Below are 15,317 nucleotides of genomic sequence, written 5' to 3' on the forward strand. Positions count from 1 at the left end.
TAGTTAGGAGAAGCACAGATGGGCACCAGCGCAGAAACTAAGCAGTGAACTGCAGTGGACAGGGTCAGGTTGGTGAAATCAGTGATTTTACCTCTCAGCACACAGGAGTTGGTCAAGCTGGTCGACAACAGTCACACAATAGCACACATCACACAATAATGCAACCAAACTAAAAGATCGAGGCAGTGGTAGACCAGTAGCTCTGTGTTCTGCAAGATAAAATAATTGATTTTGCCTATGGAATCTTTTTTGTTTGGAGAGAGATATTTGGCTTGTATAACGGTGGTTTCCCATCAGAAAAGACTGTCTGATGGCAAAGTAAAGCTGTGAAAATATTCTAAACATGGCGTATATTTAAAACGATATTTTCAGTTGCACCTTTTTTAAGTGGCTAAAATACCTATTGTTGCCAACACTGTTCACAGCAGTAAATACTTTCATCATGTCTTTGGTGGTGTGATTTCAATAGATTAATCAGTTCTCTGCTACATGGGAGCAACTTTTTGCTCTATTTTGCGAGTCTAGCTAACATCAGATAGATAAATTATTAGCCTAACTGTAGACTTCAAGGAAAGGGTTTCTCTTTATCAATATGTTGCTTTAGCTGTTAAGTGATGACTTCAAATTCATACACGTTTGGGAAGAAAGTAGATATTTCAAGAACTTAGTAAATTCTATCAAGGCCTTTCTGTTAAATTCTCGATAAGGAGAGTTTTATACTAGACTTGTTGTGCTCACTCTTCATATCAAATTATGCAGAAACGAAATCCCAAAAGCTTTTGGTTAATCATTAGAATGTTATCTGAGCTATTAAAGTGTAAAGTGTAATTCCTGCCATGAGCTCTTTCAACATAGTTCTGGTTCTGCAGTGTGGCGGTTTTTAAATTGCAATGAAATCCAATAAGGACAAATTTTCCAGTTTGTAGTCTTGTAGTAGGCCTAGATGAACTTGGATGGAGCTTTATCTCATTTCAAAAGTGATAAGAAATCTGAATCACTGTCTTGCCAGCCTGCAATCAGCACAATTTCATGGATACAGATATACAGCATACATAATTCACAGCATCTCTAAAAGGAACAGTAAGTGGAAAAGAACTCAACATTCACTTCTTCATGAGATATGGTTGCTACATATTTTGAACCCTCACCTGAAGAACCACTGAGCTGTGTGTGTTGCTTGTGAAAAATCGAGTGTTTCCCGTCTTTGATGCCTGTAGGTGAGCAGAAATGCCCATATCACCATAGCCCAGAGCAACTTTCATGTGAGCGTCGTCGTCCTCCACGAGGGATCTATGAGGAAAAAGGAAAGATGATGTTTTTTTTACTTCAAAAAGGGCAGCAAAAACATGTGTTTCCATCTAAATTTAGCTTATGGAAAGTAGGACAGAGAAGTTTTCAAAGTGACACTACTTAAGGACATATTGAGTGGTGGTAGCCTAATTGTTAGACAAATTGTCATCCAAAAGTTGTGAGCTTGGAACAGCTGTGAAAATAGTAGCAAAGGAAAAAACAAAGGCATAGTACCCCGTTCCTAAAGTGCCTTTGGGCAAGGAACTGAACACCCGCTCTACTAAGGTCACACAGCAGTCTTAAATGTGACTAGCTGCTTCCAGATTTGATTTTGTGTGCCACTGTAAAGCTCCCTCTACTCTGAAAATGCAAAAAAGAAATGCTCATATCATCTAAGTGAGTCCCTGGGGTATGTGTATTAAGTAACACCTTGAAAGTAAGAGTTTAAGTCAGATAACATTAGCTGTCAGACATTTTTGTCCACAACATTAGTAATGAATATGGTTCTTATCTGTACTCATTTAGAAGTCAAATGTCTCGGTTACAAATTGTGAAATACCCAAGGCTAACACTTAATGAAATAACAGTAACTGCTTTGTATCAGCAGTTAAATTGTGCCAGTATCCATGATTGTGCAAACAAATTCTCAGCTGAAGAAGTATTAACACACAAACTGTTGCTAAAACATCAAAAATGACACTGCCACCAGTGGCTGGTGTTCAGTCTGCCCATTCAACAGTTTAGTCCAAAGCAAGATATGTCACCAACTGGCCAGAGTCCATGAATCTTCATGGACTTCTGAAGATAGACATTACCAATGTTATCCACCCTGACCCTTATTCTGGTGCCACCGCCAGGTCAAAAACTGATTCCATGAAATTTGTGGATATTTATTGTGCCCACAGAACGAATCCTGGTATTTCATTGTGACTCTGACCTTTAGTGTAGTGCCACATTTGACTATTTCCGTCTAGGTGGCTGTGCTGCCATAGGTGTGTGCGTGTGTGAATGAGAGGCATTGTAAAGAGCTAGAAACTGTATATAAATGTAGCCATTTAGTTTTTACCACTATAATATCAAAAATTAAAATTTAAAGAGCAGTTTTCAAAGAAACACATTCATGCTCCATGGATGGTGAATAAGCCATCAAAATTTAATGACCAGAAGGCCTTTCTTGTAACACCATACCAAGGACCAACTTTGCATTTTCATATGTTGTTTGCTCCATCAAGTACTTCTGTGCTGCAGGTTATAATAAACATTGTGATCTCTAAGGGACACCAGTAGGCCGGGTGTCGTTCAGGTGCACCATTGACATGTGGCACAACAACAGAAACAACGTGGACTGAAAAAATTTGATTTGGTAGACTTTAACAAAAACAACAATTTCCTCACCTTCTGCACTAATACTTGTGTGTCCTGATAAATAAAGTGGTTAAATTCAAAGTAAGTTGCTTATAATCAAAATAAAGTGGTAAAATTCAAATTATTATATTCAATTAGGCTATTCAAAAATAAGTGAGAAGGTCAAAGTGAAATTTTTCAGTTCAGTTGATGTTCTACTGGTATATTTTTTCAGTGTATTAAAACTCAAGTTGTTGTCTACTCAAGTGTTTTGACTCTAGCAGGAGACTGATGGGTTTGCAATAAATCACACAGAAAGATGATACATCCCGTAAGAATTAAATGAGAACAAACTTAAATTAAATAATTTTAAAATGGGCAATACAGCATTGAGATATAATTATATTTCAGGAAAATGTGCTAAAATATGAAACTAAAATTCATACACCAACATTATTTCTTGTCTTAAGCACTCTGGGAGGAAAAAAAACAGACAAAACACTGCTAACGATAAGTGACGTAAATGAACGTTTTGTGTTAAAATGTATAATTGATTTAAATCCAGAGATTCTGCACTGTAAAAGAACTGTTTGTTGAGTTTTTAACAGCCTAAGGAGTAAATCTACTCTGTGGGAACACGATATATTAGTGTTTCTCATCAGTATGGTCCAATTCTTATGCTATTCCTGTGCTCTAGGACAGTCTGACTAAAAAGTAATGCAAAGTTCTTAACTGCTCCACAGAGAATGAACGTGGAAAGATGGTGTGACTCAAAGCCCCAAGGGGAATACTCTGGGGGATATGGGTACATTTTGTGCTGGCAAAACTGACATTGGAGAATGAAGCTCATTTGGGTAAAAAATTATAATAGTCCTGTGGATCAACGAAATCAGCCAAGCATTTGTCATTTGCTATCAAATGATATAACTGTCTTTAAAGGTTATATCACAAGCAAACAATGTTGATTTCACTGCTTTGACTTTGACGACAAGCTCCATTGTACCTTCCATGAAAGAAACAGCTGGCCTCGGTGCTGAAAATGTACTTTGTTTAACAAAAAAAAAATAAAATAAAACAACTCATCTCTTACAGCACATCTAGAAAAGCAAGAGTTGAGGTATGTTGGAATTTTCTAAGTAAGATAATACAACACCAGAAGCAATGGCTTTTTACTGATAACAACACGGGTGTTTTGTGTTAAAAACTGCCTTGACCTGCTTCGTTTTTAGCACAAGGTGATACACAGACAGAAGGGCTCTGCAACACAATGGCCCACAGAAGATCTGCATTTCACACATTGAATGAAAACGGAGCTTAAAATATTACAACTATTTTCCATGCAATATACAGAGATGACAGAATAGTCAATGAATGTGGCAGCTGAGACTTAAAAGCCGTTCATTTTCAGATGGAGATTGGCCTGGTTTTGATAAAATATTCTTTTACAAAAATGTCTGGCTCAGCATGGCAGTAAATTTGTGTCTTCAAACAGGCCCATGAGCAGGCAGAGCTTGTCAGATGTAGGAGACTAATGGTTTTTGGGGGGACTATTTATATAATGAAGCAATTCTAAGTCCTTGCATGGATGAACACTTGATTTTTTGTGGTTAACAGAGTAGTTTTACCATTTGTAAGTAAATGTCCCCTGTGCTTTTAGGATATTTTTGACATTTCTAGAAAAAAACATAGCTTTTAGATATTCTTAAAAAGTTTGGCACATTATTTTGAATGTAAAGAAAGAAGTGTGGTTCCAAAAGTAAACTTTTTAGATTGATGATCGTCATTCATTTCACTTCAACAGTCTGCTCTCTCTTTCTCATTCCCAATAACAGTGACAATAAAATAGGAATATTAAATGTTCACATCTTCACATCTGTCCTATCAGCTGTGGAAGAACATGCATGTCAATGATAAAGAATGACCTCAATATTGACAAGCACATAAAGATATTGTTAGATATTGTTAGACTCATAAAGATATTGTTAGACTCACTACATGAACATTGCAACAACAAAAAAATAAAGCTTTTTGAGGCGGATATCAAAATTAGGCAGTTACAAAATTCCAATAGATATATTGAGCAATATTCTTTATACAGAATATAAAATACAGAATATAAACATAAACACACATTTAGTGAGCTCCTCAGTGTTGTGAATTCTGACTGAAAAAAGAATAATCAGGTATAATGTTGTACATCTGCTCTGTCTTTCTACAGGAATCACACCATGACACGTTTCAAACAAAATGTCATTAATTTGTTATTAAATTTGATGATCAAAATGGACTGCAATGCTAATGAGAAAGAAAGTATGCAAGATGCCTTTTTCTTTGAATAGAATTCAAAAATGGACTGAGGACATCTGATGTTATTACAAGAGGACACATTGGGAGAAATTTGGCCATAAAGGCCCAGAATAAGATAACACTAATGGCTGAATCAATACTCTGCACCAGGTTAATGATTTTAAGGATTTGTGTTATGTCTACCTGACCTCTATCATTCGGCCATGAGCTTAACAACAACAGCAAACAAGGTGGACACATAACCTGGCAACCATGTCCAACACATTCCTCTATAACCAATTAAAATAAAGCTTTAATTAGCATTTCCATACCAGGGTCTATAGCTGCTAATGTTCTGTTTTTGGTTTGTGGAGGAAATAAAAAAAGAGCAGACCTTTTTGCTTTAGTCTGATGTTCACAATGTACACAATAATATGAAACTGTTCAGCTTTTAATAATTATCTTTAAAGGCACTATTCCACAGTGATTGATTACGGTTAATTTTACAGATTGAATAAGAATGCTGGGAGTTGTTCCCTCTTGTTCTTCTCGTAGGATGAAAAAAAAAATGAAAGTAAAAAAAAAAAAAAACAAACGAACATCATGCGGGACATGCATAATTATATTAATTTGCAAAGTTGTGAGAATTGTCAATTGGAGGTGGATAAAGTTTGTTTACACCATCACTATAGACATATCTGCACTGCTTTGGCAGCATAATCTGGTTAGAAAAGCCACTGAGGTTAAAAATCAGTCGGAAAATTATGAAATCTGACATGTTTAGTCTTACTGAAAGAAATAAAGTTAAATGACCACTTTTTCTGAGGAACTGTGAGATGAAAACTTCCTTTTCTTTTCTCCTCAAAGAAACTTCACTTTAGGGCTCTGATACTCCGAACCGACCTCAAAGCCGACAAAGGATGACTGATCAAACGTTTTGTGTCACCTCACGTCGCCTCACATCTTTGCACTTAAACACACACCAAAGACTTCAGCCGACTAACAGTCAACTGCAGCCTTTTCTCAAGACGTTAATGATTAGGCCAAAGACATTTGGGATATATGGTGGCTAAAAATTAAGAGAAGGTCAGGTGGAATCTAATTCTCATTCCTTTCACATGCTGTACAAAAATCTGAGGAGCAGGTAGGAAGACCAATGAAGAAACATCAATGAAAAGACAAATTACACACGGAAACATGGAGATTTCTGCTACCACAAGAGGTAAGGACCACTAAGTACAACTGATGTTCTAGGCAACACATGCTCAATGTCTATTACATACAAATATTGACGATTAATTATTAAATACAGTATCATTTTTAAAATGACAATGAGAGAGGATGGGATCGGAAATAAAGTACATTTTACAAGGAGATGATCATGGATCAAGTCTAGTAGGAGTTTGTGAACACCATCACTAAACGCTGAGTAACTGGCAGGGCTTAAACAGTAGTCACAATCACACTGACACCACAGCACAGGCAATGTACTGGTACATTTACCCCGTCAGGTGGTAAGTCGGACAGGCAGCGAGGAGAGAGTGGGTTGTCCAAACCACAAAGGAGTGTTGGTGGCTGCCGGAACGAAACAAAGAAGACAACAGCTACAGCATCCCACATAAAAGTTCTGCTCTTCCCAGAGACATCAAATCTCTAGATGCATCCGTTGCATGTTTTAAGATAATTATGACGGAAGCATTACTGCAGCTCAGCACTGACCAATGCAAAAAACATTTATTAAAAACATCAGAATATTTCACAAACTATTAGCCTGTCAGATACCTAGTACTAATGCCAATCATGGGTTTATTTTAGACCTATTTTAAGTCCATCACCTTTTTCTTTATAATTACTAGTAAAAGTGACATAAGAGGTTCAAATGAACAACAAAAAAAAAAAATTAAGATGAACCTTCACATATGATAAACTGTTTTGTCCAAACATAATAAACCATGTCTAAAAAGCTTTAGGATTCACAGATGTCACAGTTTAATTTGATCTGTATGACGCTACCATGATTCAAGACCACAAAACAGTGCCCGAGACACATTATAACAAAACAAGGACGAAGTTAATATAAAATCTCATACCAAATGATATATTATGATACATGCTGCTCTAATTGACTACCGAATACTCTCCTAAAAGGTAGACCGTTAGGTCTGAAGTCTAAAATTAGGGGAATTAAAATCATCTCAAAACACTCCAATTTCAGACAGTTCAAATAAAAAACACTGACCACAGGTTAAGTCTGAAGCAATAATTACAGAAGATAAAAGCTCTTTATCGTTGGGTTTAATAAATGATCAGCATTTGATCTAACACTTTTATGTTATATCTTTAATTCCTAGAAGGATATTTAAAATCTGTTGGTGTCTCACATCCCCAATCACATTAGTAGTTGGATGGCACATAGAAAATTCCAGTACCATTTAAATCGGAGAGGAATCAACAGTTTGTATACATGGTTATCTAAGTGAATGAGTAAGTAAAACTTTATTCATACAGCATCTTTTTAAACACTGTTTACAAAATGCTTTCATTAACATCATTACAGACAAAAAGAAAAAACACAAAGCACATAAAAGAAAAAATATTAAAAAGTACGTACAAACACAACATACATACAACTACAGAAAGCATAGAGCAACCACTCACCACCCAGAGAAAAGTTAGAAAAGCAAACCTAAAGAAGTGAGTTCTTAAATGTTTAAAACAGTCAGACTCAGCTGATCTAATGGGAGAGGGGAGATTGTTGCAAAGCCTGCCAGGACAGCAAAAAAGCAGTGTCCTATGGTTTTTAGTCTGGCATGCTGTTAGACAACCTATGTGACCATGGTGTAAGGGCTTAGTAACTCAGAAATGTGGGTAATAGCTCAGCCATGTTATGCCTTAAAAGTGATTAAAAGAATCTTAAAATTGATCTTCAACTTCACTGACAGCCAATGCAGTGAGAGTACAATAGAAGTGATGTGAGGTCTATAGCAAGTCCTAGTTAAGAGCTTAGCTGCTGCATTTTGTGCAAGCTGAAGATGTGCCAGGGCAGTCTGACTAAGGCAAGTGGAAAGGGCACTCAAGAACTCGAGACACAAAAAGAGAAGGCATGACTGATGTGTTCTAAATCAAAAGACAATAATGGTTTAATTTGACATTGTGTTTGAATATATGTGAGTGTCATCCATGTAAAAATGATGAGGCTATACAACCAACACAACAGATTGCCTGGCCCAAAGGAAAAATATACAGAGAAAAAAGCATAGGACCAAGGATTGATCCCTGAGGCACCACATTTAACAGCAGAGAGGATGAGGACACACAAAGATCAAAAACATGTACTTGACAAATATGACACACACCACTCTAGGGCCTTTGCTGACATACCAACACATCTATTCAAGTAGTTAATGAGGACAGTATGGTCAGTGGTCAGACTTCATCAACTGTATAAGGATGCATTTGTGACTCTTCACAAAGGTGTTTCAATGCCGCGTTTTTGATGAAAGCCAGACTGAAATTTATTAAACATTCACAACAACTTGAAGGATGTTCTCAGAGACACTTTTTCCCAGTACTTAGGAAATAAAAAGGTAATTTTGAAAAAGGTCTCAAATAGGAGGAGGCCGGGTTATCTGAACACTGTCTTAAATTGATTGGGCTGAGGTGAGGGACAGGTTTATAATAGTGACAGCACAGCAGGGCCAATGACAGTAAGGACCTCTTTAAAGAATTTTGACAGTAAAATATCATGACAGGCGCAGATGATAAGCTTTCTCTAAGAGTGTGTGCACTGTAATAGGGGAACACTTGAGTTGGTAAATTTGTAACACTACTAGCTAAATCAGAAGAGGAGAAGGGAGGCACAATATTGCATATGATTCTGTTGATCTTGTTGACAAAAAAAATTAACAATCTTCAGATGAGTGACAGCAATAGCAGTGGGAGCAGGCTGTACAAGCTGATTGATTGTGCTAAACAGAGCTTTGGGATTCGGGTTTATGAGTTGTAATTATTAAATTAAAAGCTCTTTCATGGGTTGAAAATGAACATTACATTTTATTTTTCCAGTTCTGTAGCCTTTGTTTATGTATTACAACATTTATCAATGGACATGCTGCGGTGACTGCCACTGACCTGGTCGTAATGGGTGCTGTGGCATATATCGCCAAGGAACACAGGTTGTTGAAATTATTGACCAGACCATTAATGTTAGAAGCTTGAACTGAGTTGATATATAAATCAAAGAAAAGAAATGAGAATTGGTTATTAAAAAAGCGGGAACATATTGTTCACTTCTGACTTGGCCAACCTGCCAGGACACAGGAGTCACATAGACTACATTTACGATCAGAGACAAAGTCTATCAATGACAGGGAGTTTTTTTGGCAGGCTTTAAGTACATATGAGGTCACGGTTAAGGTTTCTGTTATGAGTTGAAACAGAGCCTGCACTACATTGAATAAATCAGTAATGTTTAGGAATTCAAGGGCATGATGGTAAGGTGGTCATAGAAGAGAATATAAAAATCCCCTACAATAATACTTCTACCATGGTTGAGAATTACAGAGGACAGAAATTCAGAGAATTCTGTTAAAGAGCTATTATTTGTTTGGAGAGCAGTTTTTGTCTGAATGTTTTAACTAGTGAGCATACCCATGGAAAAGCAAAACCTACAATAATTTAAAAACAGCATCAACATTTCATGTTTGCACAAAACAATTTTGCTCACAGACTCATCCATTTTATGTCTTTTCTTCAATTAATTAGCACCAGTAAATATGTTGCTAACACTGGAAAGGACAGATGGCAGGAATGCTATGCTATGGATCCTATGACATTTAAAGTTACCTTCATTTTCCACCCACTTAGACTTTGAGTAGGGCTAGGAGTGGGTCAAACAAAATCTTAAGAAGGAGAGGAGGAAATTGGAGGACTGAAAAGAAGCGACAAAGAAACAAGGATGGCAGTCTATCCAGTCCCTCATGTCAGTGTAAAGCTTAAAAACACCCTTCCACCAGTGACAGTTCAGGAAGCTAAAGTCAACTTGGCTTTTTCCCTGGGATGACAGTGGAAGGGTCTTAAAAGATTAATGAGTATTGCTTTGCTGTCTTGTCATGCTTAGCTATGCATTGATAGAAAGTTTATTAATCTCAACTATTTCAGGTTCTGAACATCTGAAAGACCAATGTCATGGTTTCTGATGCAAAATATCTAAGAACTAAGGACAATCTAGAAAGAAAGCAAGAAATCTGAAAGAAAATGCCTGTATTGCTACTGAAAAATTGATTGCAGCCCACTTTTCTGGGGCTAATTTTGGTGCAAAATGCATTACGCAGACATTTAAAAGTAGACTTGCACCGATTTCAACTTTCTTAGCCGATTCCGATTTCCGATTTTTGAGGGGTCTGACCTACCGATTCCGATTTTGGCCGGTTCCGATTGTCAGTCTTTCTAAAAACTGTAATTGACAGCATTCACAAACATTTTTGCAATTTTTCTTGTAAATATGTTCATAATAAGACACTGACTATTAAATATTCATTTAATACTTTCTCCAAAATCATCCAGATTACAACCAGGCCTTATTATAATTTTATATTAAGATTATGAATTGGGTGAACGTGATCTCGCGAGATCGCGGGATTTCGCGGGACGCGATTTAACGTGATCTTTTGTGGAAGCGGATGTAAACAAACCGGAGACTAATGCGGTGCAACAGTTTGAAGTAAAACTTTGCCGTGAGAAAAACAAACACAGAAGTTAAAGGAGTCTGGATGAGAAAATGTTTGAGGAAACACATCAGCACAGGTTGTTTATTCTTCAGCCAGAACAGGAGGTGAGATTTTAACTGTCCCTCTGTGAACAGCAGTCTGCTGCTAGCTTGCTAGCATTAGCCTGAAGTGCGAGAGCGTTTACGGCTGTTTTGCGACACTGTCAGCTGCTCTGTCTCGTTGTAGTCTGTCTGTCTTCTCTTTATCCAGTTCTTGTAATCTGTTGCTTACACCGGCTTCAAGCAAGCATGTGTCTTGAGTGTGTAGCTTTTATCAGCGCTGTGTTGACGTCACGGTCAGTTTGTCTACTGCGCGCATGACGTGACCATCCTGCAGAACATGTGTGTGACCATGACGGGCACAGAACCGGATTTGTGACGCTGACCGGCCGGTCACCGGTCAAAGCCAGTCACGTGAAAACCGGCCCGATTCCGAGCATTGCCGATTAATCGGTGCAAGTCTATTTAAAAGTTTCATTAAAATTTGCTAGTTGCTTATAGCTACAGTGGACTAATGTGACACTGTTTTAACAGGAAAAGAGGAAGAGCCTGAGAACAAAAATGACAGACAATGAGGCAGCAGTAAAATTGGCAGAGCTGCAAGAAAAAGCAACACCAACATCTATACGTATATTAAAAAAACAACATCTCTGCCCCATTGACAAAAAGATCACAAGCCTCCTACAGTCTGGCTGGTGTTCTCAGAACGTGCACTCCAGCAGCTGAATCCAAACCACTCACACAGAAAATAGAAAGGCATAAGAAAAGGTGACAAGGTGCATGGAAACAAAACAAGGGCAACTCTCCGAAAACCTCTGAAGTAATGCGAAGTGAGTCAGGAGGGAAATCCCTATTTGTCCTAGCAAGCAGAGCAATGACAGACACCTACACTGAAGAGTCTCCTCAATCATTGAGCACAGCAATGCAATAAAGAAAGAATCTACGCCTAAACATCTCATGACACAGCAGTGCTCAAGCACTGTTTGTAGAAATGCAGAAAATAATAAGACCTATATAATGTAATCCCATCAAATACATTCCACTTTCATACAACTTGGTGTTAAGTTGATTTTTATAGTCATAAAAATTGATTTAGAGAAACAGTCCAATATAATAAAACACAATACATCAGAACCACAGACTGAGACCACAGCCTCAAAAATTACTACAGCAATCATATTGCCCATTTCCAACTGTATGGTACCACCAGGATTTCTAATATTGCAGTGATTTGCCCGTGGATGCCACTTCAAAAAGTATTTTGCTTACTTTAACACCATACCTATCAAGGTGCAACATGAGACAAAACATATAATTACCTAATAGCTTATCATATTTTAGTATACAACTATGCTTCAAATTCAGAACCTGCACATTTTCAAGCTTTTCCACCTTCCCTGTAGTGCCAACACTTTTTCCCCTTCAACTGAACTGAAAAATTAACAACTGCAAGGAAAAAACTGAGAAATTCTCTCAACATTTCAGAGAAGTGGGTGCAGCACTTGTTTCTCTTTCCCCACCACACACAGCAAGAAGCAGTAGGGCAGAGAAAAGGAGGTAGTTGTGCAGTCTTAAAATTCTTCGCTCATACAGTCTCTACTCCATCAAACAGACTTTGGTGCATCTAAAATGTGACAACTGGTCTGGTGGATGGATTGCAATAATGAAATGTGACTATGTTCATCTCCATAATGAATACAGCCATTTTTAATGTACCCAGGCTAGCTGCTCTTAATTTTTTCCTTTCTTTCCATCACTTTCTTCATTTTAGTCCAGTTATCCATTGTACTCTATATATTATGTCATAAGACCCTGACTGATATATTGGTCTACCAATATTATTGGCCCGATACTGGCCTATCACAGCTATTTATGCTATCTGCATATAAGCTGTCTGATGTGCACCTATATCCATTTCATATCCTTGTCACATGTGTTACCTGCGTTTTAGGGATCATTGCAAAAAATGTGTGTTTATGTATAAATTCTATACATTATAGTATAGAATATAGAGTACAGAATATCAACCAGTATATTTATGTTATATGTATTTTTTGTACTCTCCAATATATTGGTAACGGCTCCAAAATTCCAGTATCAGTCAGACTCTAAATGTAATTTTCTTTCTCTAAAGATGGATTTTTTATAAAATTGGTATTGAAAAAAAGTATAGTTCAGGAAGCAGTATCGGATATTTCTGAAAGATACCCAGCTCTAGGAGTTCCAGGAAAAAGGAAGTGAGCCAGTTTGAAACATCTGTGCCCCATGTGTCTGACAAATGTTGTTTGCTCTGCCCATGCTGATGAAAATTGGCACTTTCTTAATTAATACTCTGGCTTAACCAACTAAATGGATAGTTGCAATGTACTATTCACAGACTCAACAGTTACTCCTTTAAAATGCTGTAAATCAAACATGAAATTCTTATTTGAAATCATTATAGATACTGTAGGTTTTAAATGAACTGTTGGAAACTGAAAAATAATTGATATTTTCAGAAGGTTATATTATTGAAACAGGAGTTACAGTATTGAAATATGACAATATTTATGAGAGGATGTCTCTATGTGCTTCAGAAAAAGTGCAATAAAAATCTACAAGATGGAAAACAGAAAATGAGAAAACATGCACACAGGGTGTCATTAAGTACATGCCAACAGACATATGAATTTCATGAAGCCTCTGTGTTTAGTGATGTTGCATCTGCTACAATACAAGTCTCCTCAAATATTCAATATTCAAACACAGTATGAACTGTAAAAGAAATTATTTAGCATTAAGCCCACTTATATTTCCAAAGTATTTGCTGCTCACTCTGTCCAGGACAAACAATCCATGATCTCCAGATAATTGCTCCAATCACTGCTAATAACCTTCACAGTCTGTATGCTATAATGAGTCTGTAATTACACTTTATAATCAAAGAGCACTTTAAGGTCAAGGCTTTTACATCAAAAAGGGCTAGGGAATTTGTGAGTATCTAAAATTAAGTTTCAAAAACACAGTTTCAATGAGCACCACAAGTGGTTAAGCCAAACGAGCTTCATAACGTGTTTGTGTGTGGGTGGAGCAGACAATCTGTCAACATGTACCAAATGCTTAATCAACCTGAAGGATGCTGTAAGCAGGAACACGACCCAGCTGAGTATGTGTGAACCAAAAGGACAACTACAGCCAGATCATACTAATTTGTAAAGGACGTTTGCATAATCATAGAAATAGCTACAAGATACACTGAACCATACAGTCACTGCAGATATGTGGACTTATTCAGCACATGAAGGCTAAGCAGTGGATGAATCCAGATCCTAAACAAAAAGGCAAAAGATGTGTCAAAGCAATAGGGAATAAGAAGTGTCAGCATAAGTTTGCCTAGACTCAAATGAGTAGAGAGGCATAGCTTTGCATACAAAGGGGCTTAATCTGTCACTATCTAAACACAATTAATTACAGATCCTTCCACAATCATATACTGTAGGTCAGCAATATTTAAGTTTATATGCATTTCCCTGACTGTCCTGCTCTGGTACACCTTGCATATTGTGAATTTAGACGTTGACCGCACATAATGTAACTATGGAGAGTGAGAAACCTTACACCTCTATAAAAAAGCAAAGCAACTAAGTGTAAAAAGATGGAACGGCAAAGAGTAAGGTAACTCTGACCTGACCCGGTGATAAGGCCGGGATTCAGAATTATCTACTCAAATAGGAGTTTTGGGAACCTCTCTTGACTGAATACAAATTCATTTTTCCTATCCAGTCTTTAAACCAGCAATAACATTTTTTTGGCCAAATGTTCTCTCAGGGGTTGACTGTAACAGTTGTTCAGATTTGTCCAGTTGCCCTGTGGATTTTTTTTTTTTTTTTTAAATCAAGCAGTACTGTTCATTTTTCATGTCACACTTTCATTTTTGGGTCTCTAAAGGGTCTTTTCTTACTCTACACTGTGTTCTGAAATCTAGACAGGAGCACGAAGGATCTGACAGGGTGCTGGGAGTTCGATTAAGTCTCTGCGATGTATCAGATGTTTTTGTTTCATTTTTGTCCTTATGACATCCACTGACTGGTCAACTGCGTGGTGAAACACTACCAAACTTCATCAAAGTTCAGTTTTGAGTAGGCGTGTGTGTGAGAGGGAGAGATGAGCCCAGACATGACAGTTTCACCTGACTGAACTCACTTGATGCTCTGCCAGCCAGACTGCCTGTGCCTCCCCTCTGGCCTTTCAATGAAAATAAATGATCCCTGGGTGACTATTGCATTTTGTACAAAATGGCCACAAGTCAGCAAGAACTTTATGTCCATTCTAAAGGATGGGCAGATAAATTAAAAGCGCCACCACAATTCTTAAACAAGCTCATTTAAAATGTTTTCTGAAAATCATCATGTTGTCTCACATCTCTGCGACCAGTGACCATCTAGCCTGGCATTTAGAGAACATATTAATCATTCACTTGTAATTAGGGTTGGGTGGCCAATATGGCACTGGTTCCTATATGACCGGCACCTAATGTGTCGAATCGCAGCACAGATGACTGCATTTCAGTGCCACTGCCACATGCCTGAGCAGTTGACTGAAAATAGCTAGTTGGCCTCTGGTTTAGTCTTTACAGACACATCAAACCACT

General features: G+C 37.5%; 1 protein-coding gene across 2 annotated transcripts in view; it reads right to left on the reverse strand.

Moving 5' to 3' along the window:
- Window positions 1-15,317, reverse strand: part of klhl13 (kelch-like family member 13) — a 50,474-nt gene that overhangs the window by 19,492 nt on the left and 15,665 nt on the right. For both annotated transcript variants that reach the window (XM_084731088.1, XM_084731087.1), the window contains one exon: window positions 1,149-1,290. In XM_084731088.1, coding sequence (XP_084587214.1) covers window positions 1,149-1,290 — 142 coding nt within the window. The remainder of the gene's footprint in view (window positions 1-1,148; window positions 1,291-15,317) is intronic.

The sequence above is a fragment of the Lutjanus erythropterus genome, chromosome 11 (genome assembly GCF_056507025.1).
Source record: "Lutjanus erythropterus isolate fLutEry1 chromosome 11, fLutEry1.hap2, whole genome shotgun sequence".
Taxonomy (NCBI): domain Eukaryota; kingdom Metazoa; phylum Chordata; class Actinopteri; order Lutjaniformes; family Lutjanidae; genus Lutjanus; species Lutjanus erythropterus.